We start from the raw sequence: 23,021 nt of genomic DNA, 5'->3' as shown, positions 1-23,021 counted from the left end.
GAATTTTAATTATACTTTGATGATTTATGTAGAAAGAAATTAATAATGTATAAATAGCCTCAGAAATCTATGAAATTATACGAAGGTACAACATATGGCCACATATAGTCATAAAAAATAATGGGACCATAAAATCCACAGGATGTCAACGTTTCTTCTATTTTATTTCCACTTATTGCGTGAGTTACACGTGAAATCACTCTAAGTATCCAAGTTTCAACATAATCAATACTTCACTTTACCATTTTTACGTGGGAACTTGAGATTATCTTCTATTAAATGCTTATTAGTATTAATTTACTTGCAATTTCGTGGTCGAACAAGAATATTTTTTGATAACCAATTAATGCATTATCCGACAAGTATCCGATATCCGATCAAATAATATCCGTATCCGTCACTTATCCGCCCGGATAAATATCTGGTCCCTGTATCCGTATCCGTCCCGTTTCTAACTATCCGTATCCGATCCCGAATCCGTTTTAAATACATTAGGGTAGGATACAGGATGAGCTAATATCCGTCCGTATCCGCCCGTTTTCACCCCTATATGGAGTTGATCAATCTACGCAACGTTTCTTTGTCAGTAGATTGTATACAATTTGTTCTATCATCATTTCTCGCATGAGGATCATTTTGTCTTTAAACGTTGTACATATTGACTTATTCAATAAACGTGCATGGTTAGAGATCTTATCGGTATGTACAATACGGCACTTAAGAATTGGTTCATCCGATAAACGTGCATGATTAGAGATCTTATCGGTATGTACAATACCACACTTAAGAATTGGTTCGTCCGATAAACGTGCATGGTTAGAGATCCATTAGTTATCAATATATACAATATAACACTTAACAACTGGTTCATTGTATATATTCTTTTACAGTTGTATCCAATTAAAAATTGAAATTAAGGGTTAAGCGTTCTCGAAAGCACAGAGCTAAATTTGTGATAGTTAGATCGAATAAAAAATTGAAACGTAACGAAAGACGCTTGTAAAACCCCAAAGATACAATCATATCTTAACTACGAGTCTTAGGGCCTGTTTGTTTATCCCCAGATTATATAATCTGAATTAAATAATCCTAAGAGGCAAACAAACAGTCCAGCTTATTTGCCCAGATTATATAATCTAACCCTTGGATTATGATAATCCATAAGCAAGTGAGGAGGTGCTTATTTCAGATTATTTTTTCCCACTTCCCCACTACCCTTTCAAGTTTCATAGAAATTACTCACCATTGCCATTATAATCTACCGAATCCCGCTACTCTATATTTGCCAATGTCAATTGAATTATTTTTTTTCAAATTATCTATGTAATAAATTATGAATACTCAGAAACGTTTGTTACATTGTTCATCTCATATATGAGTTTCAACCTAGTACAAATATAGAGGGCATTCTTGTCTTCCTCGTACAAAAGAATCCTACTAACAACTCAAATAATCTGGGTAAACAAACATGACTACTCAGATTATATAATCCAAATTATATAATCCAGATTATATAATCCTCTAAAAATAATCCAGATTATATAATCCATGGGGGTAAACAAACATGCCCTTAATCACAGAGATATTCAAATTTATGCACAATCTTATGTACACTCTCCCTCATAAATTACAAAATGTTTTACTTTTTCTAGATATATTATTTATATTATAAACCTAGATATATTGTCTATCTAAATATACAGTAATGCAGAAAAGTTAAAAAATACATCATAGTTATTCCACATTAACAAATTTCCGAAAAAGCCAAACAAAAGTACAAACCATTTCCGGACGACGACCCGCCCCCTCCCCCCTCCCCACCCCAACCCAAACCAACCAAGCCGAAAGAACTCTCGCTCGAGGGGTGGAAAAGAAGCGGAAGGAGAGACGAGACGAGAGGAAACCCTCGCCTCCGCCACACGCCATGGTGGAGACTCGCCGGAGCTCGGCCGCTGCGAAGCGCCCGTCCCCGTCGCCGTCCTCTTCGTCCGTACCTCCCCCGAAGCGGCCCAAGGCGAGACCCCCCTCCCCCGGCGGATCGAAGAATATCGCGTCGCGGCCTGCCGATTTGACCTGTCGGCTAACCGATCTGAACTGTGGCCATGACCAGGCGGAGTCTCCGGGGTCACCGACGGCCTCCGCGCCCGCGAGAGCGGAGGAGGATTCCGTGGCGGGAGCGGCACCCGCGAGGAGCGACGGCTCGGCCGACGACGCGGCGGCGGCGGTTGCACAGAAAGGTGGGTGCGTTTTGGGATTCTAAGGTTTGGTGGGGGCGGGTTTGGAATCGTGTTCATGGGGTTTTGATGCTTTGATGCAGATCAAGGAGCGGATAAGCCTTCTTCCGCCGCGGCCGAGAGTTCAAAGAGGAGAAAGGAGCCGGAGCAACAGCAACCCGCAGCGCCATGGGCAAAGCTGCTCTCGCAGTGCTCACAGGTACGGTGAACTGACGGCTACCTGGTAGCAGCCGATTACTGGATAATCTTGGTGTATATGCTGTAGGAATCGAAGTTAAGGTTGGCAATTTTTATGCTGGACACCATAAAGATTCAACTTTTAGGATGTTAGGGGTGAATTTCTGGTCTTCCGATAGCATCTTGCTGTTTGGCTAGATTATTTAGCATGGAATATAATTAGTAATGCTGTTTAGTGCTTGGTTCAGACTACAGCTAGACATTGTTCTAAAACTTTGGGAGGAATGGAACAGGATAACAGTCGGCTGACTAGGTTGGCATATTAACTACTGTACATACTGTTTGTTTGTGCTCTTTCAGCCAGCATATTCTCATTAGAAACAGGGGCCAAGCAATACTAGTTCCTGGTAGTATTTGTTATGCCTAGGTTTTTGATTTATGGAATTTGCAATTCATGGTTCTAGATTGCCTGGTTTGATGCTTAGCTCCATCCAGGGCTTACTTTTAGCTGTTAAATGGACATCTGATTTGGGCTACATTGGTATTTTTTTTTCTGTTCTCTAGCTTGTAGGGAACTTGTCCAACATATGTTCAAGGTTTTGTCATCAGTTAATAAATAGTCACATGCATTGTAGACATGTATGTTTAAGGTTACATTACATAGTATGTTAAATCCGATCTGTTTGATATCATCATTGTTTGTCTTTGTTGACATTGTGTCTGGATGAAATACTCTTAGGGTGATAAGTCACTCGGCTCGGCTCCTTCAAATTTTGTAGCGAGCCGGGCCAACATTCTAGCTCGGTTCTCTAATGAGCTAGCTCGCGAGCTACGCGAGCCAAGCCAAGCCACAACACAATTTTCTTTGATCGTCGGCATTAGAGATGGCAATGGGTGAAGACCCGTCGGGTTTTACGATCTCAGACCTGGCCCCGTTAGACTAAAAACTCCCGCTTCAATACCTGTACCCGTGCGCGGGTACAATTCCACACCCATACCCAAACCCGTCTAGAGTGGTTGAGTTGCGCTTGTCTGTCCAACTTAGTTTAGGTAGTGTTTGGTTCTAGAGCCTATTTGGACGAAATGGCTCTGTTCCAGATTCTAAGTATGGAATGGCTCCATTTTGTGTTTGGCAGTCAGAACAAAGCCGTTCTGTTTTTCTGTTTCGTTCTAGAGTGAAGCAGAACGAATCTACTCTATCCTACGTTTGGCATATTCATACAACCATATTATATATATATATATAGATCAAATATAATTATATTAAATATAACCATATATATATATTACGTTTAGCACCATGCGTCCTTATCAAATATTAAATATACTATCTCACACACACGCGCACACACACAAATATAACACGGGAGGCACAGGAAGCGCGACATATAACACGGGAGGTACATGAAGTCGCGTCGGGCGATCGCGGAGCTCTCGGGTCCGGTTGATTTTTCGGAGCCCAGGAATCCAACATCTTGAGAGAATATTCCTATATTAGAGCGGCTCCGTTCCACTTTGATTCGAACCAAACAGTCTCAGTACTAGAACAGAGTGGTTCCATTCTATTATACTCTGGAACCAAACACTACCTTAGGGAGAATGGTGAGCGCCGAGGCACCGAGCGGCTCTGTCTTCTAGGTGCGGGCATGCCGCGTGCCTGTGTGCAGCTTGGTCGCTTGGATTGCACATTAACGAAGAGTCGCATCTCAGAAGCTTAAAGCCTTGGACATGGTTTACTGTTTTGTCTGGTTGTTTGTCTACTGTTGCCATGTGTCCCAAGACCTATGTAGCGTGTACCGTGTAGTTGTACTCAGGAGCCAGGAGCACAAGCCCAAGACAAATCATTGAGCTAGGCCAAAATTTTATAGAATTGTTGGCTATATTCCATGTATTTTATACCCATGAGTACATGGGTACGGGTTTAACGAGTACGTACCCGTACCCGTTGTACCCGTTGGGTCCTCCTTTTCTCCCTTTAATAGACCCGCGGGTATATAATTGCGACCAAACCCGCCCCCTAATGGAAGAATTACCCACCGGGTAGTAGGTAACGGGTCCCTGTTGCCATCTTTAGTCGGCATTGTCTCGTCTCTCGTAGTCTTGCTCTCTTGTAGTCTCGCTTGACTCCTCATCTCCTCCCCTAGCGATGGTGTTGCCCCTGTCCACACACCCACGTGGCCACGCCCCCACCCCATCCACCTTTGATTTCTTCAACCGGTTGGCTGCCACTACCCATCCCAGCACACCTCTTCTGGTCTCCCTTGCTGCGAGTGGTGCATGTGCGCAACATGCCAGTGGAGCAGCGCGGGAGCTAGGGCATGGAGGACGAAGTCCGCGATAAACAACTCCAAGCCCCAACAAGTCATAGATCAAGGATCAATCATGTTGGTTGTGGTTGCTAGCAGCATACGACATTAGTGTTGTGCAATGAAATGTTTCATATTTGTGGAATGGATGATGGATTGATCTACAGTGATGTTGGTTGCTATCTTGTTATGATAAGGATTTGTAAATCTGTAAGTCTAATTCATATTTGGTTGTTTGATTTAATATTGAAACTTAGAACCTAGGATAATAGTTTGACAGTAATGCTATAATGGTTTTGGATTTGTAGTGTTAAACACTTAAACTATGAATATGTTTTTTGTTATATATATATATATATATATATTTCTTTACATGAATCTTTTTGTTTAGTTCGTGTGGCTTGCGAGTCTATCGAGCTGGCTCGATGTGGTATCCTAGTCCAGTGGATGGTGATATCCTGGTCCAAGGCTTAATAGAATTAATAGAGTACTCATACCAACAAGGTGAATCTTCTTTTTCGGAAGCCTACCTCGAAAGAACCTCCAGGTTAAGCGTTCTTGGCCTAGAGAAATCTTGGGATGGGTCAAATGGCAACGGGGAATTCTCCGTCGGGGAATAGCTCCCCAACCCCATCCTTGCGAAGAAAAAATTTCCCCACGGGAATCCCCACGAACGCTCGCAGGGGACATTTCTTCCCCATCTCCGTTCCCCTCGGGGATAAATCCCCGACGGGGATCCCCGTCCCCGCTTAAATTATAATTAGAACATATGTCCTTTGTTATTAATATAAAACATTATCACTTATACATATTGTCATATATATAAAAAATCATTATGTGTACATCAAAATGAACACATTTGTAACAATGTGTGATCTCTTGACAAGATAATTATTTATTTTATCATTAACTAGTACACTAAAACAATATCACGTCAAAAGTCTAACGGGTCCCCGCGCATGTTTACCCGTCGGGGGAAGAATTTTCCCCGTTTACATCCTCGTGGGGAAAGAAACTTTCCCATCCCCGTCCCCTAATAGAGGAATTCTCTGCGGGGAATCGGGGATCGGGGCCACATTGCCATCTCTAGATGGGTGATCGACCCGGAAGTCTTTGCGGATGCACACGAGTGAGGACAAAGTGCGCACAAAAGACTTGTGTTGGTTTATGGGGATGGTCTATGGTCCTAGAGGGCTGCTAGGAGTAAGTATTGCCGGTCCGGGAGTGGACAAGGTGTTACACTCGAGCTCTCTAACAAGCTGAGCCAGATGTTTAACTCGTTAGTATAACGAGTCGAGCCGAGTTGGCTCTTTACAGTAATGAGCCGAGCTATATTGAGCCACGCTGGCTCGATATCCACCCCTAGTCGACATGTCTTTCTGTAGTGTTGATATCCCGAGCTTTTGGAAATCAATATCTACTTGATGGGATGCACCTTTTGATTCAATATAAAAGATGGATCGCAAACAAGATATTAGGAAGACACTTGGATTGGCTACCGGCCGCTAAAAATCGATACTCCAGTTTATATAATATAGCGTGTCATCGTCACATAACAGTAAAAAAGGTTATGATAGCATCTCCTCCCCATATCTCTTTCAGACATGCCATAGCACAAGATAATTTAGAAAGATGGTATGGGCTTTTAGCTAAGATTAGCTTTGTTAGTCTTTCTCAAGAGAGAGATATGTTCATATGAAGCCTTTCTAACAATGGACAATTTTACCGTCCGTTCTTTCTATCGTCATATGATGAATCAAAATATTCCATTCACCAATAGATTAATATGGAGATTGAGAATCCCACTAAAAATTAATATTTTCCTTTGGTATCTTTAGCTAGGGTAACCCCTACAAAGGATAATTTAGCAAAGCAAAACTGGAAGGACAGTAAAAAATGTTGCTTTTGCAATGGCAACGAAACACTTAAGCACCTCTTTTTTGATTGTCATCATGCTAAATCGATTTGGAGAGTTGTTTTTACAACTATTGGGTTAAGACAACCAACTTCAATTTCCCATATGTTAGGAAATTGGCCTTTTAGGATGAATCTTAAACTAAGGAAAGTTATTCTCGTAGGCACAGCTGCCATATGTTGGGCTATCTGGCTCTCTCGGAATGATATTCAGTTTGACAAAGCAAAATATGTATATTTTATGCAGCCTGTTTTCAGATGAACGTACTGGTTGCGGTTCTAGGCTATGTTGCAGCCTGATGAGACAAAAAGAGCTATTTGGAGAACATGTTTGTTCATGGAGATAGTAGTCATGATGGTTTACGCAGGATACAGATGGAAATTAAATTATAGACTTTGTCTTTAATGATTTATTTTGCTTTGTTTTATATATGATCAGCTACGAGGTTGATAATCTGTAATGATTGAATGTTGTATGCGGAAATGTAGAGGCAGGAATTATATTCCTTTATCTAAAAGATTTTGGGTGCTACTTTAACTATTTAGTAGTTGGTCAAGGCCTCACATTTAAAGCAGCTAGTAGGTTATCTTTGTTGGTTGTTTTTGTTAGCATATATGTTTTTTCTGTAGATGTTTGTGATTCCAATTTATAATGATGTAGAATAATGCATGAAAACATTCTATTTGTAAATACTGATAGAAAACATATCTATACTACAGACTCCTCACTATCCCATCATTGCCGCTCAGTTTTCTGTTGGTCAAAGCAAAAACTGTAATTTGTGGCTGAAAGACCAGCCTGTTAGCAAGGTGCTTTGCAAGCTGCGGCGCCTTGAGGTATGTTCTTGTTTTTATGGTTCATATTCATTATCTGAGGAGTGCATGAACATCCTCAAGTGTTAGTCTGCAACCATTTCATTGGTTTTGATGTTTAATTTTCAGCATGGAGGTCCATGTGAGTTAGAAGTTCTTGGAAAGAAGGGTATGGTCCAATTAAATGGAAGGTCCATAAGTTCAGGCACAAAAGTTCCCCTTACAGGAGGGGATGAAGTCATATTCAATTCATGCGGCAAGCATGCTTATGTATCCTATTATCATCTCTGGTTCATTCAGTCATACAATTTCTCTGAAGTTACATCTCTTTCTTCATGACTGTAGTGATAATGGAGAACTGTATGATATGTGTTACCTGTTTTTCCTTTACCGACTCACAGATTTTTCAGCATCCTTTGAGTGACAAAGCTCCTAAAACGGTGCCATCATCTGCTGTTAGTCTTATAGAACCTCCGGTTGCTAGCGTAAAGCGCATCCGTACAGATAAGAGAACAGGAGACACTTCTGCTATTGCTGGTACAGAGATGTTGCCATCTACATCTAATCAGGCAAAGGATGTAGCAGCAGCACCTCCCGCGTTCGCCGGAGAGAACAGCCAAAGAGTAATGCTGCCAATGGCATCATCTGCGTCTGATAAATCAAAAGGGCACACTGTGAGCCCTGATAAGGAATTTGAGAATGGGGAAAATGCTAATGAGGTTAATTCTAACATTGAAGACTCTCCAATGGATGCTGCTGCAGCCCCCATATCTCCTGATGCTGCTGCGAACGATGCATGTCAACAAAATGGCTTTTTGCCTGATGCTCATCTTGGTGCGGAAATCGGTAAGATTGCAACCTATAAGATAAGGCCAGTTCTGAGGATGATTACAGGATCAACTATATCCGAGTTCGATTTGACTGGTGATCTTTTTAAAGCTCTTGAAGATCAGAGGGATCTCATCAGGGATCTTAACGCTTCAGCCAGTGTGCCTCCGAGTAGATGTCAAGCCTTTAAGGATGGGATGAAACAAGGAATTATTAATCCAAGTGATATTGATGTTACCTTTGAGGATTTTCCTTATTATGTCAGGTGATATGCTTTGGATTCATGTTCCCTCGCTGCTTTGAAATTATTCTGTTTTTGCAAGATTCTTATCATGCTATCTATTTGAAGTTTTGCATATGCATCTGTTATTTATACACTACATAAAAATCTAATGCAACTTGTCTATTCTTCTTCGGTTAGTTTTGAGGTTGCCAACAATGGTGTATGCTTAGTTCTTAGATTATAGAAATTGGTTGGTTAAGTTTTTCTTAATTCTATGTAAGGGGCTGTCTGCAGTCCAACCTTGGAATGCAACTTGATATTTCTTTTTAGTTTCATGTCCATATCTTTGTATTTTATCAGTTCTCATCTGATGCAGTGAGAACACAAAGAATGTGCTCTTGTCATGTGCATTCATACACTTGGAAAAGAAGGAGTTCATCAAGCAGTTTGCTGAGATTTCATCAATAAACCAACGAATTTTGTTATCCGGTCCCGCAGGTACTTACTTTGTCTCTGTTTGGAGACATGTACTTCCTTTGTTATTTACCTTTTCCCGTTGATTTGTAATGCCAGTGGCCATACCTGTTTGATAATTATCCAACTTCATGTGCTTCTGTATTTCTCTAATTTTTTGCGGCAATGCATTTAGGTTCTGAGATTTATCAGGAAACATTGGTAAAGGCACTTGCGAAACATTTTGGTGCTAGACTTCTTGTCGTGGATTCACTTTTGCTACCTGGGGTAAGCTCATCATGTATATTTATTTATCTGTTCATGAATATTCAGAAGCTAAGAAACTTTGAATTATTGCACGTTCTATTACAATTTTTCTATACTGAACAAGAAATTCATGTAGGCACCTTTGAAGGATGCAGAGTCCCAGAAAGATGTTGGGAAGGGTGATAAATCAGGGGATAAGGGAACTGCTGAGAAGTTTGCAATATATCAGAAGCATCGTTCTTCGTTGGCAGACACTGTTCAGTTCAGGAGGCCAGCTGCTCCAACTTCCAGTGTGAATGCTGATATTGTGGGAACATCCACTCTGCAGTCTGCATCTCTACCGAAACAAGAATCCTCAACAGCTACATCCAAGAGCTATACTTTCAGAGAAGGTTTTGTTAGCTTTTCTTTATTACTCAATCTATTGAGTTATGTTTTTCTAAACACGATTTCGCTTCCACATCTTCTGTAGGTGATAGGGTGCGTTACGTTGGTCCAGCTCAGCTATCCTCATTGTCACAAAGGTACTTTAATTGCAAATATTATTCTTGTCTTCAGATTTATCCAATGCTTGTTCCTTAGGTATCAACATTGTTATCATCAGAATTTAGGTATCATGTTTTATAGTAAGAGGAATAACCAGTTTATGAGACTTCTCATAGGCAACCCAGTTATGAGCTTGCTTTTGTATCGACTATCCTGTGAAATCAGATATTCTTTCCCCATATCACATTTTTTCTAGCACCATATTATATTAGTCCAATACATATATTTGTTTATATAAATTGCTTGCTTGATCTCCAGGGGACCAAGTTATGGTTATCGAGGCAGAGTGATGCTTGCTTTTGAAGATAATGGATCCTCAAAAATTGGAGTCCGATTTGACAAGCAGATCCCTGATGGTAATGATCTTGGTGGTTTGTGCGAGGAAGATCATGGCTTCTTCTGCTCTGGTTAGCTCAAACTTCCGAATTCTCAACTTCTTTGGCAGTTATTTTAACTTTTTTATTTGTTGCTGAGGCTGCTATATTTCCACAGCTGAATCACTTCGCCCAGACTTTTCTGCTGGTGAAGAAGTTGAGAGGCTAGCTATGACCGAGTTAATAGAGGTACTGCTGCTTTTTAGGACAAGGAATCCTGTTGAATATGAAGTTATCACTCTGTATGATAGTATGATTTTCATTTTCTGTCAGGTCATTTCAGAAGAGAACAAATCTGGACCTCTGATTGTGTTACTTAAGGATGTAGAGAAATCATTCACTGGAGTTACCGAGTCACTTTCATCTTTGCGGAGCAAATTTGAATCGCTTCCATCTGGTGTTCTTATTATAGGATCCCACACTCAGATGGACAGCCGCAAAGAAAAGGTACATGCATTATTACTGAGAATCTAGACAAATTTGGACTGTGCGAGTTTCAAGTCCTGATGGTATTGTGGCATATTGGTTCCTGCATGCATTTTGCAAATGAACAAGGCTAAGAGTTATTTTATACCTTGCATTGCTGTAATTTTTTACTTCTCCCCACCAGGGACAGGGGTTCTTGTTGAGATATCCTGTTAACCCTTTATTTTTGATCAGTTATCTCTCTTCAAGTTTATCTGTTGGGGCCTAACCTTCTTAGCGACGCGTCATATTAGAACCCGGGTGTTGTGTTAAATAGGTAATAACCCCTTGGTGACACACCGTATTGTGATTTGGACACGATATTAAGTGAACAAGGATTGGGTCACCGCTAATTTAGTGGTACCACGGTGACCTTGAGAGGCACTAGCACACAATGGGATTCTAAGGCACGACACTAATGGGAAGAGAGGCGAGGGAAGGCCAAAGTTGACATGGTAAGAGACAATAAAAGGAGACTTAATATCGGATTCTAGTCGCCAGAATCGGCTTTTGGTCGCCAAATGGGCCTATTTGGTTCGGCTTCTGATCAGATTCTGGTCGCCAGAATCGGCTTTTGGTCGCCAAATGCTTTGCTTCTTAGGCCGCTTCTGTGAGAATCGCTTCTGTGAAAATTGCCCAAATCAACATGGATGTACAATTGACTGAGTTGTCGTGACGAGTGGAATCTGCCGCTTCCGCTTCCCAAAACATTATGGACCTCTCCATCTTCCTCCGCATGCAAGCCCCACGATATCCAGGTTCTCGTGACAGCTAGATTATGCAGGAATCCAGATTCTCAGAAAAGCTTTTCAGAAAAAAGTTGTACCAAACTTGCCATTAAAAAGACGGAATATACCCGAAGATTTAGCCTTGAATAGGAGCTAATGGAAAACAGCTACCCACATGCATGAACCTTGATTTGTGGCTTTTGTTGGGTTTTAACTTTAGGCTACCCCAACTGGCTTGGGACTAAAAGGCTTTGTTGATGTTGTACCTCTCTTCAAGTTCTAGCAAAAGTTTGCTAAGATGGTGAAGTGATTTTTTTGCAGGCGCATCCTGGAGGTTTTCTTTTCACAAAGTTTGCCAGTAGCAGCCAGACACTTTTTGACCTTTTCCCGGTAACTTTTCTTTATCTTACTTTTTTATTCTTCTTGAAATTTTTATATGTACATACATGATTAAATTTGGTAATCTCGTGAACCATGATATTGATGTTATGTTCCTGATTTGCATTATTTTAATTTAATATGATTTTAAAAATGCAGGATAGCTTTGGTAGCAGGTGGTTGCATGAAAGAAGCAAAGAAAGTCCAAAGGCAATGAAACATCTGAATAAGCTTTTCCCAAACAAGATTTCGATTCAGCTTCCGCAGGTGATTACATCTCTTGTCATACTCATTTAGTTGTTATTAAATATGTTTTTTGATCTAAATAATTAAATTTACAGGATGAAGCTCTACTTACAGATTGGAAGCAGCAGTTGGATCGTGATGTTGAAACCCTTAAAGCCAAATCAAACATTGGTAGCATTCGCACGGTAAGCTGCAGAATTGAAGACAGAGTTATATGGGTTTCTTGGAACTTAATATATCCCACTGTCAACTGTGCATCTTTCTTTAAACTGGTGGGCCTGTGATGCCTGATCTAATATGGCCTGGGTGTATTATTAACAAATGACCATTTGCATGTGTTTGATAGTATTTCTTCTGTTTGATACTTTGTTGCCTTTTTCTGTATGAATGTATATTTTGACCATTTGTATGATTATGCAATTATTTTATGTCTATGTATGCTTTTGGTGTTAATGTGGTTGTTGAAAGCATCAAATATCCTCATAGAAGTAACTTTTTGATGTAGCTATTTAACCAAAATGTCTGCGTTGAGCCTTTCATGTTTACTTGAAGCATTTAATTTTTGTGGTTAGTTTTGATTAGTGAATCGGACATTATATGGTTCTTCAATTTCACTGTAATGCAGTTTCTGAGTCGCAATGGAATTGAATGCAATGATATTGAAGAATTATTCATCAAAGACCAATCACTGAGTAATGAAAGTAAGTAATTTTGTTTTGGTTTGTTTATATTTCATCTAAAAATTTCAATTTAAACTTTTTTACTCCAACCTTTCTTAGATGTGGACAAGATTGTTGGATACGCAGTGAGTTATCACCTTAAGCACAATAAAATTGAAACCTCCAACTCGAAGGATAATAAACTTGTACTCACAAGTGAAAGGTATTTTTTTTTGTTGACAACTATTTTTCCTATGTTTCTTTTCAAATCAATTCTCAGTGGAATTTTGAATTATTTACTTGACAGCCTTAAGCATGGGCTCAACATGCTGCAAAGCATGCAAAGTGATAACAAGAGCTCGAAAAAATCACTGAAGGTACAATCCCCTACATATTGCCGTGCTTTTTGGTGATTCCTCGAGTTATTTACTGAACACTCTACTTACAAGTCCTTTTTCTCAGGATGTTGTCACAGAGAATGAATTTGAGAAAAGGCTTTTGGTGGATGTTATACCACCTAATGACATTGGAGTTACCTTTGATGATATTGGAGCCTTGGAGAATGTAAAGGACACATTAAAGGAGCTGGTGATGCTCCCTTTACAAAGACCTGAATTGTTCTGCAAAGGGCAGCTAACAAAGGTAGCATCATAATGCCTAATTATGTTTGAAATCGGTTCATTACATGAGGTGTCAGAGTTTTCTTTCAACCGTAGGTTGACCATATGGTTGATATTTTTCTCAAGCGTTGATTCCACGGTCTAAGAACCATTTAATATATTTTGTTTTGAGCTGAGCTAAGATACACACATGACTTTTTTCCATTTCATAGTATTGCTTGAATATTTGCTAAAGAATTTGCATGAATGCCAAAATAAAATATCCAGGAGCATCAGTTTTATTCGGTCTTCCAGAGTTATCTGAATACACCAGTCCTCTTGTTAATTTGGCAGCATTGTTTCTGTAAGGTTTTTCAATTTTCTAAAGAGTGGGAAAATACTATCGGATACTAAGATTTAGAGCATGTTTGGTTGACCGCCGCCCACACGCGCCACAGATTTTGTGCCGCAGTTGTGGCGGCCAAATCGAGCGCCGCGGCTTAGGCGCGGTGCGGCGGTTTCAGCGTCACACCAAACAGGCCTTTAGCCTTATGGATTAGTTGGTCTGGCCTGAATTTACATGAATTCTTGGCTTCCGGTGATCCCTTACCCACAAGGACAGAGGCAGTGAAGAGGGACCTGAAGGAGTGGAATATTGATAAAGAGCTCGCCGTGGATAGGAAGGGGTGGAAGTGTGCAATTCACGTGCCAGAACCTTGATTTATAGTTCCGCTTTTCCTCCTTAATCGTTTGACCTTTTCTTGTGCCCATTTAGACCTTGCTGGTTCTTGTGGGTTTTATCTCTTTTATGTGTTCCCCCGTTTCGTCGTTTTCGGTTCTCCTTTGCCTTTGTTTCCCCTTTTTTCTTTGGGGGTTGAGCTCTGAGGTTTTCATACGGGGTTTCATCTCTAGCCTACCCCAACGTGCTTGGGACAAAAGGCTTTGTTGTTGTTGTTGTTGTTGTTGTTGTTGATTTTATAATGTGTTAGTACTTTGTATATTAGTAGTGTTAGATATGTTGGGCGTTTGAAAACTTCAATTGTAGATTATTTTGATGTACTATGGTCATGATCCCCAATTTATTCTTTGCAGCCTTGCAAGGGAATATTGCTTTTCGGACCTCCTGGCACTGGGAAAACTATGCTTGCCAAAGCAGTAGCAACTGAAGCAGGTGCTAATTTCATCAATATATCAATGTCGAGCATTACGTCGAAGGTATTATTTGACCTAGCGGGCAACTGATGAGATTCACTTGTGTCTCAAGCCTAACCAGTGGTTCGTTTACTTTCAGTGGTTTGGTGAAGGGGAGAAGTATGTAAAGGCTGTTTTCTCACTAGCAAGTAAAATAGCCCCCAGTGTTATATTTATCGATGAGGTATGCAAGCAGACAGGTTACATTAGTAAACACTGTTGGTACAGTGTACACCAACTGTCTTTGACTTTCTGCAGGTCGATAGTATGCTAGGAAGGAGAGAAAATCCAGGGGAGCATGAAGCGATGCGCAAGATGAAGAATGAATTTATGGTAAATTGGGATGGACTGCGCACTAAAGATAAGGAGCGTGTGCTTGTTCTTGGTGCTACAAATAGACCTTTTGACCTGGACGAGGCTGTGATTAGGAGGTTCCCCCGCAGGTGAATATAATTTTATTCAATGGTGTGGGATGACCCGGTTGGGTATCTGTTCAGTGGCCCATGGTTCTCTAATTGTTGCTGTTGGGTAGCAATAGTTTTGTTTGGTGGGGTGGAATTATCAAATTGCTGCTGCTGGTTTCTGTGTCGCCATTTTTATTTACAATAATAATAAAGCCTTTTAGTTCTAAGTAAGTTGTGGTAGGCTAGATTTGAAACCCAATCGAAACCACAAGTCAAAGCTGATGCACATGCATAGCTGTTTTTCATGCACTCCTATTCAATACTAAACCTTTGTTATATTCCATCCTTTGAAGTCTCTTTTTACTGTTCCCATGTTAACTTCGGCCTTCCCTTGCCTATGTTCCCATTGCTATTTTGCCTTAGGATCCCATTATGCACTGGTACCTCTAGAGATCTTTGTTGGACATGTCCAAACCATCTCAATCAGTACTGGATAAGTTTTTCTTTAATTGGTGCTATCCCTAGCCTATCACATATATCATCGTTTCAGACTCGATCTCTTCTTGTATGGCCACAAATCCAACACAACATATGCATTTTCACTACACTTATTTGTTGAGCATGTTGTCTTTTTGTAGGCCAACATTTTGCACCATACAAGTATACAACATAACCGGTCTAATTGTCATTCTATAAAACTTATCTTTTAGCTTATGTGCTACCCCCTCTTTCATATAGAACATCAGATGCTTGACGTCACTTTTTTTTTTCTCGAAAACACGCAGGAGAACTGCGCCCCTTTATAAATTAAGAAGATAGAATAAAGAGGTCTAAAATAGACCATACATCAGCAGGCCTCCTTACGGGGGCCATAAGATAGCATACAAAAAAGTATTCATCATGTGAAAGAAAAAAATCAACACACCACCCTAGGGAGCAGCTGCATAGGCAGCCAGAGAACATAGGCCCTTCTCCCCAACTGCTTCCCAATGACTTATCTCCTCATCTGCCAAAGCAAGGATATAGGTGAAATGTATCCACCATGCTTTGATTCTATGGCTAACATCATCAATATCTCCGTATCTTTGCAATGTTGTTCCTAAATAGTGAAATGTATCCTTTCTGGGTACTACTTGACCTTTCAAACTAACATCTACTTCCTCATGTGTAGTATTCATATATTTGGTTGTAGTTCTACTGAGCTTAGATCCTTTGTACTCTAGAGTCTCTCGCCACAACTCTAGCTTCTTATCTACTCTTGCCCAACTTTCATCAACTAGCACTATATTATCCGCAAAAGCATGCACCAAGGGATTTCCCCTTGTATGTCCCTTGTGACATTATCCATCACCAATGCAAAAAGGTAAGCAAAAAGGTAAGGGCCCAGCTGATCCTTGATGTAGTCCTATTCTAATCGGGAAGTCATTTGTATCTTCATTACCTGTTCGAACACTAGTCACAACATCATTGTAGATATCCTTAATGAGTCCAACATACTTCGTTGGTCTTCGTTGCTACCTTGTACTTTTCTTTTTTGTTCACACCCTGTCATGCTACGAACGTCTAGAACTTCTTTCTTCTCTTTAATAACTTTCTTGTTCCACTACCAAGTGTCTTTATCTTCACCTCCTTTTGTTGCTCCACGCACCACCTTCTGGATGCAGTTTGATATCATCTCCAGTAACGACTGCTGTCCAAGCAAGCCTTAGGTGCAAGCGAGCCTTCTGGGCCTTTAGATCTCCTTTACTAGGGCTTAGGACCTACCTGATGTGGTGAGGCAACATAGGCGGATTTAATCACCATTTTTTACTTACTATTATTTCAGGTTAATGGTAAACTTGCCTGATGCATCAAATAGAGAGAAAATTCTGAAAGTAATTTTGGCAAAAGAAGAGCTGGGATCGGATGTTGATCTCGACTCACTTGCCAATATGACTGATGGTTATTCAGGAAGCGACCTGAAGGTACGCTTGCTTTTACGCATGCAATTGCTAGAAACGCTTTGCATTGTTTTCACTGACTTTGTGCCTTCAGAATCTGTGTGTGACCGCAGCGCATTACCCCATTCGAGAAATCCTAGAGAAGGAAAAGAAGGTACACAATGTTGTCTCTGCTTTTGATTATCCTTCGCAGCAGGGAGCAGTGATATGTTTTTCTGTGAAATGATGCCTACATTGGGTCGCTGAATTCCATTGTGTGCAGGAGAAGAGTTTGGCTAAAACAGAAGGTAGGCCAGAGCCCGCATTGTATGGAAGCGAGCACATCCGTCCTCTTAGCATAGACGACTTCAAATCCGCCCATGAGCAGGTGAGAACACCACCAAGTTTGCCGAGTCTACAAACATCAACCTGCATATCGTATCTACTCCCGACCTTCTCTACGATCTACATTCTTGTTTCTAGAGCATCAACCTACTACAAGTCTACAAACATACATTCTTGTTTAAGTCTACAAACATACATTCTTGTTTCTGGAGCAGCATCTTGATCTCTTCCTTTACCCGCTGCAGGTTTGCGCGAGCGTTTCATCCGACTCGGCAAACATGAACGAGCTTCTCCAATGGAACGACCTGTACGGTGAAGGCGGGTCGAGGAAGAGGAAAGCGCTGAGCTACTTCATGTGACGGCGAGAGACATAAAACCAGAAGGATCACAACCGCGCCATAAAGCCAGAAGGTATCGCAGTTGCGCCATATTGTACAGCCGCCATAGTACTTCCCCCCTCCCTGGCCCTAAATCCAGCCAGGGTTTTCCTCCTCCCTCCTGGGTAGCCGTGGCCGCCTGTAGTCCCTCCCTCGTGTAATTAGAACCGTGTACCGAGTCGAGTTCATTTACCCACTGTTTGAGGTTCCAGAGAGTTGAGATTTAAATTTTAAGTGGCGCCATTGCCCTTCCTTTCTTCCTCCCCTCCTAAGTATTAACTTTGTTGCGGCCATTGTTGTCGTGACTCTGGCCATAGATCCTTTTATGTACATGCGAAATGTAACCAAGGGATATGGAATAAGAACATGTTCATCCTGTTGTAGACAGCATGGTGGTACAGGAATTCTTTTTATTTTTCATAGTTGATTGGTGATGAACTGGATCGGTGCCAGCATAAGAATTATGATAAGGTACCTTTTCTGCCGCTGAATTTTTTGGTGTATGTCGATTTGTCGAGTGGATTTAGTATTGAGATGAATGATATGACATCACATGGATTTTTATGCGTCTCATGTTGTTAATTGTCTTCTAATTGCGAAATGCGCATGATGCAGAGCTGAATTTTGTCTATTTACTTTTTACAACAAAATACGAGGCAGAGCTGAATTTCCAGTGAACTGGTCACTGGTGGTTCTCTTGAATGGTGCGCCTCTTTTTTCTTCTTCTTTGCACTTGTAGGCCTGGTCGGCAGGCCTTGGCCTTCCAAAATAGATCTGGCTTAGACTCATGTAATTTCTAATGGAGGTAGAGGTGTTTTATGATAAAACAGCTGGTGCTAGTTTTACAATAATTTGTATTAGCTGGTGTTAGTTTTATAATAATTTGTATTAGCTGGTGTTTTATAATAATTTGTATCAGAAAAAGTTATAGGAAATGCTTGGCTCCCAAATAAATGAATAATTGAGCTGACCAAGACACGGTCATCAGAAAGTTACAGGACTTGAGTAGCTAACACGCCTACGCCGCGACAATACATACGACTACTAGTCATACGATGCAATAAATGAAACGCGTATCCAATTTTTCTTTTGTCGTCGATCTAGTTTTTTTTTACAGGAAAACAAGTCAGCCACAAGATACAAGAACTCTATACAATACACTATTTGGTGATCAGGGATCTCGAGAGGATCTATGAGAGAAAAATTAACTTGTTATTCAAATTTGAATAATAAGGGGATTATCCTCATGGATCCTGATCACCAAATCAGCCCTAGAAGTTCTACAATTCCACTCATGTGATAACCTACAAGTTTTGCTTGGTTCATATACTTATAAGATCCACGTGCATCTCTACCCTTTAAACCAACAAGTTCAAACTAATTTAACTCCACCTCGTAAATCTTTCCACGCACTCATGCCTCTACTAAACCCACCCGTAACCTGGGATTTCAATCTTTCCACGCACTCATGCCTCTACTAAACCCACCCGTAACCCGAGACAAATCACACTATAAAAAAGAAACGTTTATTTTTTTTGCCTACTTTCTCTTACTTAAACACATCTGACAATCATTATTTATTGGATCATACTCAACGCTACTCGTGCGTCTCTGCCTCGTCCGATTTTTTCCCCGACTGTGTCGCCCCGCGTGCGCTCGCTCGAATTTTTGCAGCAATTGCTCGTCGCATCCTTGGCTCTCATATGTGGAACCAACCGCGACCGCATCCTCCGATCCCCATGCATTTGTTGTCCATCTCCCGTCTGCCGCAAGATAGTCGTGCCCTGATCCCGATTTGTTGTCGACAGCATGGTGGTACAGCTTTTTCTTCCGGCCATGAATTGGATCGGTGCCAACATAAGAATTATGGAAGGTGTCTTTCCGGCTGCCGCTGAAGTTTTTTTTTGGGTGTTGTTTTGTGAGATGAATGACATGACAGCACATGGATTTTTATGTGATTGCGAAAATGCACATGAAGAATGTACCGTCATTTTGTCTATTTTACGATTTTGATTTGTTGCGACAAAATAGGAGGCAGAGTCATATGGATGGTAGCTTAGCTATGACAATCAGCATTAGCACTAGAGGAGTGACTCATAAGTCGATTGACACCAGCTGAAACAGCAAAATTACAACAAGCTCCCACCCACGTATAGAGCAGTTGAGCACGTTTATTATGTTGTATCCAAATATATATAGTTCGAAGCTGCATCATCATCATCAAACATTACTGGAACTGAGTCTGAAAATACACCAAGCACACGGCTGCCCTCCCTGGACAACCCAGTAGCAGTAGGTAGCTAATCAAGTCGAACCGCATCACTAGGAATCGTCGGCGACCTTAAGGAAGTCGAGCTGGAAGTGGCACGCCTCGGTGAGACGCGCGGAGCCGACGAGGACGCCTGCCCTGGTGATGCGGCAGCCGCCGGGGCCGAGGGTGACGGCGCAGCCCTGCCTGGCGAGCTGGCCGGTGGACACCAGGTTGGAGTCCAGCCCGGGGACGTACCACACGTCGTCGAGGGCGATGCTCTCCGTGCGCACCGACCCGCTGCGCAGCAGCCTCTGGTTGCCCGTCATATGATGCATGGCGCCGCTAGCGAGGCGCCAGGTCGCCTCATGCCCACTGCCGCGTCTGATCCATCTGTTTGCAAGTCGGTAGTATAATATGCTGGTTATGAATTTGGTGCACACTTGCCTGCATCGTCTTCCAGTAGTACTAGCATTCCCAAGACTGTCCAGGATCGTCCTCGAGATCATCACGAGGAGACGCTTGCTTCTCGCTCCTAATTTGTGTGCAGTTAAACAAGTCTTGGCAAGAAACACTGAACCGACCCTGACGCTGACCGGAACCTGGAGCGCCATGCAGACTTGAGCTGCCAAGAGCAAGATGAAGACGTTCCAGGGGCCGACGGCAGCGAATTCCTCAAGCGCAAATAACTGGGAAGACATGTATGGATGTTCATGCGCTTGCCGCAAGCTGTCTGCTGCTGCCTTATCCTCCTTTTCCCAGAAAATGATCGCCAGAGATGAGCCCAAGGCAGTTCCGTTGTAGTACTGGAAATCCATGATGAACAGCAGAGATGAGCCAAATGCAGTTCCGTTGTAGATCTGGAAATCCATGCGGCGACCTCGGTGCTGTACTGATGACGCTGATAACCGGGAAGACATGTACGGATGTTCATACGCTTGCCACAAGCTGTCTGCTGCTGCCTTATCCTCCTTGTCCCAGAAGCCTGCCTGGTAGGTTAGGCTGGCTACAAGAATTGCAAGGAGCAGCAGAAGCTTGCGCCCCTTCTCCTGCTTGCATAAGACGGAGGAAGTTGCATTGAAGAAAAACAAATCCTTGCACAAGAGAGACTTCATTGCGTCTCCTTCATCCTCCTCCTGCTCATTGGTGCTGCTCATTCAAGCAAATGGATTCGTCTAGCGTTAGAAAACCAACGCGCGCGTTAAAACGCTGAAATTTCTTTGAGCTGAGCTGTCCCATGCGTATATTCACCTGTTCCGTTGGGCGATAATAATATATATAGACTGCAGAAACTCCATGGAGTAGCTCATACTCCTGCAACAAGGGAAAACGTTTTGGATTGGATGACCAGGCATTATTCCAGCCCGGCCGGTGATCAAGAAAAAAAAAGTTTCTCTAGCCTATATGCAATGCAACTACTAGTTTGGATGTTTTATGTTCTATTTTTTTTAGTATGCACCAAAAAAATTGCTATGTAGGACAGGAAGGCACCGATTTCTAGTACTCTACTTATATGCACACAATCATCATTCTTCTAATTTGGAGACACCTGCATATTATTAATCAATACACCCAAAAAGCGCAATCTCTCTCTCTCTCTCTCTCTCTCTCTTGTCAGTTTGGTTTTGCTTGCATGCCTATGTCTTCAACCATCCATCCGTACCAAAAAGCAGCGAAAAACACCGCTAACCGTAAAGAAGATCAACAAAGAACATTAGGTTACGATATGCATGCTTACATAGCCTAATTAATCGAAGATCAATGGTGCGCACGCATGAAGGTTACGAGATGCCTTTGTTAATGTGGCGAAGATTAAGGATTCGTGTTCTAACCTCAAAAAAAACTTCCAAAGAAGACAGTGAATAGCAGCTTCGTCCATGGGCGCAACGAGCGTGGGACAGAGGAGGCAGATGATGGGCTGAAATGAAGAGGATGACAGGGCAGCTAGGCTACGGTGGACAAGTCCTACCACGGGACGAGATTGTAGCAGTAGTTTCACATTAGCCGCTAATAATTTCCTTAATCACGTTCATGTCCTTGCCCACAATCATATTGTCTCTGTCTGTTTGCTTTACTTCGGGATGCACGCCGTTTCGATTAAACATCTCATCAGATTGTCGTAATGGAACTACTTTAACTTGGGAGTTTTGTAGCGTAGCAGGTGAGTTGAGAATCTTTATTATTGTTGTTATTATTGTCATTATTACTACTATGAAGGCCGGCCGGCCGGTACAAACAAAGACATTAACATAGACTTACCCATACAAGGGATGAAGGGAACATATTGTAAGGAAAATGTACCCCGGTCCATTTGGCTAATTGAGTTTTAGTGTTTGATAATTAACATAATAATCTGTGAACTAATAAGTTTCCTAGTGTTTGTGTTTGTAGTTCACAGGATGTCAAAGTTACTTGGACTAAGGAATTGAGAAAAGCAACACCTCAGAAGAAGACATTAAGAAGATCCAAGAAAAGCCTAAGAATGAAGATGTGTGTTGCCTGCGGACTGTCTGTGTGTGGAGCACCGGACTGTCTGGTGCCCACACGCCGGACTATTCGGTGCACCAGGAACTGCAGCCCCAACGGCTAGTTCCAGGTGGCACTCGGAGGGAATACCACCGGACTGTCCGGTGTGAAGTCCGGACTGTCCGATGTGAAAAGCCTGCGGCGTCAACGGTCATCTGCTCTGACAAGGCAACAGCTAGGCGCAACGGACAAGAAACAGTGCGCTGTCCGGTGTGACCGCAAAAAGCAGCAGCTTTCCTCCAATGGCTACAATTGTGTTAGGGGCTATAAATACACCCCAACTGGCCATTCTCAAGTGTGGGAGCCCAAGAGACATACCAAGGCATATAGTAGACATTAAGTGCTCTTACACCCAAGTGCTTAATAGAATCACTCGGTGATTAGCGTAGGTGTTTTGCGAAGTGCTTAGGTTAGTTAGACCACTTTAGCGCTTGCTCTAAGTGAACCCTAGTTAGTTGAGTGAGTTTTATAAAACCACACAACCCCTCGGCTCTTGCGCGAGCCGTTGTAATTGTACCGAGTGGGACGAGAGTCTTGCGAGACCGTGACAAACGCGTTTGTGTCATGGCCGCCACCGTGTACCGGAGGGAACGAGGCCCGCGGCGTTTTCGGCAGGAAGCTCGATAGTGGAGACGGCGGGGAGCGTCCGAGAGGAGCCGGAAGCGGAGCACCACTTGCGCGTGGAGAAGGCCCGCGACTCTCTGAAAGGGAAATGTGCCCTTGGGCCATTTCTAAGTATTTTGGTGATTGAGTGTCAACACAAGGGCTTAAATGTGAATCAATGCCCATGGATGAACAAAG

The 23,021-nt window shown here is 42.0% G+C and overlaps 2 protein-coding genes across 3 annotated transcripts; one reads left to right on the top strand and one right to left on the bottom strand.

Moving 5' to 3' along the window:
- The first annotated feature begins 1,784 nt into the window (after positions 1-1,784).
- On the top strand, positions 1,785-18,016 carry LOC100383700 (uncharacterized). Of its 2 annotated transcripts, XM_020547921.2 has the most exons (28): positions 1,785-2,014; positions 2,111-2,237; positions 2,318-2,433; positions 7,352-7,468; positions 7,574-7,714; positions 7,846-8,290; positions 8,384-8,537; positions 8,872-8,993; positions 9,145-9,236; positions 9,352-9,607; positions 9,688-9,739; positions 10,020-10,168; positions 10,254-10,324; positions 10,409-10,582; positions 11,650-11,718; positions 11,866-11,973; positions 12,048-12,137; positions 12,578-12,653; positions 12,732-12,834; positions 12,919-12,988; positions 13,074-13,253; positions 14,303-14,425; positions 14,502-14,585; positions 14,660-14,844; positions 16,631-16,769; positions 16,840-16,899; positions 17,008-17,112; positions 17,315-18,010. In XM_020547921.2, exons 1-28 carry the CDS (start codon positions 1,925-1,927, stop codon positions 17,426-17,428), a joined length of 3,612 nt encoding a protein of 1,203 aa, XP_020403510.1. In that variant the 5' UTR covers positions 1,785-1,924; the 3' UTR covers positions 17,429-18,010. The 2 variants fall into 2 exon arrangements, with proteins under 2 accessions (XP_020403510.1, NP_001349053.1); NM_001362124.1 differs by having other exon boundaries at positions 1,842-2,014; positions 7,846-8,537; positions 17,315-18,016.
- A 1,559-nt stretch (positions 18,017-19,575) lies between these two features.
- On the bottom strand, positions 19,576-21,645 carry LOC103648193 (uncharacterized). Its single transcript, XM_008672680.2, has 3 exons — positions 21,527-21,645; positions 20,946-21,008; positions 19,576-20,843 (listed from the first exon to the last, which is right to left on the bottom strand). The coding sequence occupies exons 1-3, from the start codon at positions 21,571-21,573 to the stop codon at positions 19,769-19,771; spliced, it is 1,185 nt and encodes a 394-aa protein (XP_008670902.1). The 5' UTR covers positions 21,574-21,645; the 3' UTR covers positions 19,576-19,768.
- Between the last annotated feature and the right edge of the window lie 1,376 nt (positions 21,646-23,021).

The sequence above is a fragment of the Zea mays genome, chromosome 2 (assembly GCF_902167145.1).
Source record: "Zea mays cultivar B73 chromosome 2, Zm-B73-REFERENCE-NAM-5.0, whole genome shotgun sequence".
Lineage (NCBI taxonomy): Eukaryota > Viridiplantae > Streptophyta > Magnoliopsida > Poales > Poaceae > Zea > Zea mays.
Note: the sequence above shows the minus strand (reverse complement) of the source record. Positions and strands in the feature narration are given on the sequence as shown.

Excerpts from the sequence above, each read along its gene's own strand:
- LOC100383700 (NM_001362124.1), top strand. The coding sequence starts at position 1,925 with ATGGTGGAGACTCGCCGGAGCTCGGCCGCTGCGAAGCGCCCGTCCCCG. Across the intron at positions 12,835-12,918 it reads CTTGTACTCACAAGTGAAAG|CCTTAAGCATGGGCTCAACA; the intron begins GTATTTTTTTTT and ends TTTACTTGACAG. Across the intron at positions 14,426-14,501 it reads TGTCGAGCATTACGTCGAAG|TGGTTTGGTGAAGGGGAGAA; the intron begins GTATTATTTGAC and ends GTTTACTTTCAG.
- LOC103648193 (XM_008672680.2), bottom strand. The coding sequence starts at position 21,573 with ATGGACGAAGCTGCTATTCACTGTCTTCTTTGGAAGTTTTTTTTGAG. Across the intron at positions 21,009-21,526 it reads CTTTGGAAGTTTTTTTTGAG|GAGTATGAGCTACTCCATGG; the intron begins GTTAGAACACGA and ends CCCTTGTTGCAG. Across the intron at positions 20,844-20,945 it reads ATTATCGCCCAACGGAACAG|CACCAATGAGCAGGAGGAGG; the intron begins GTGAATATACGC and ends TTGAATGAGCAG.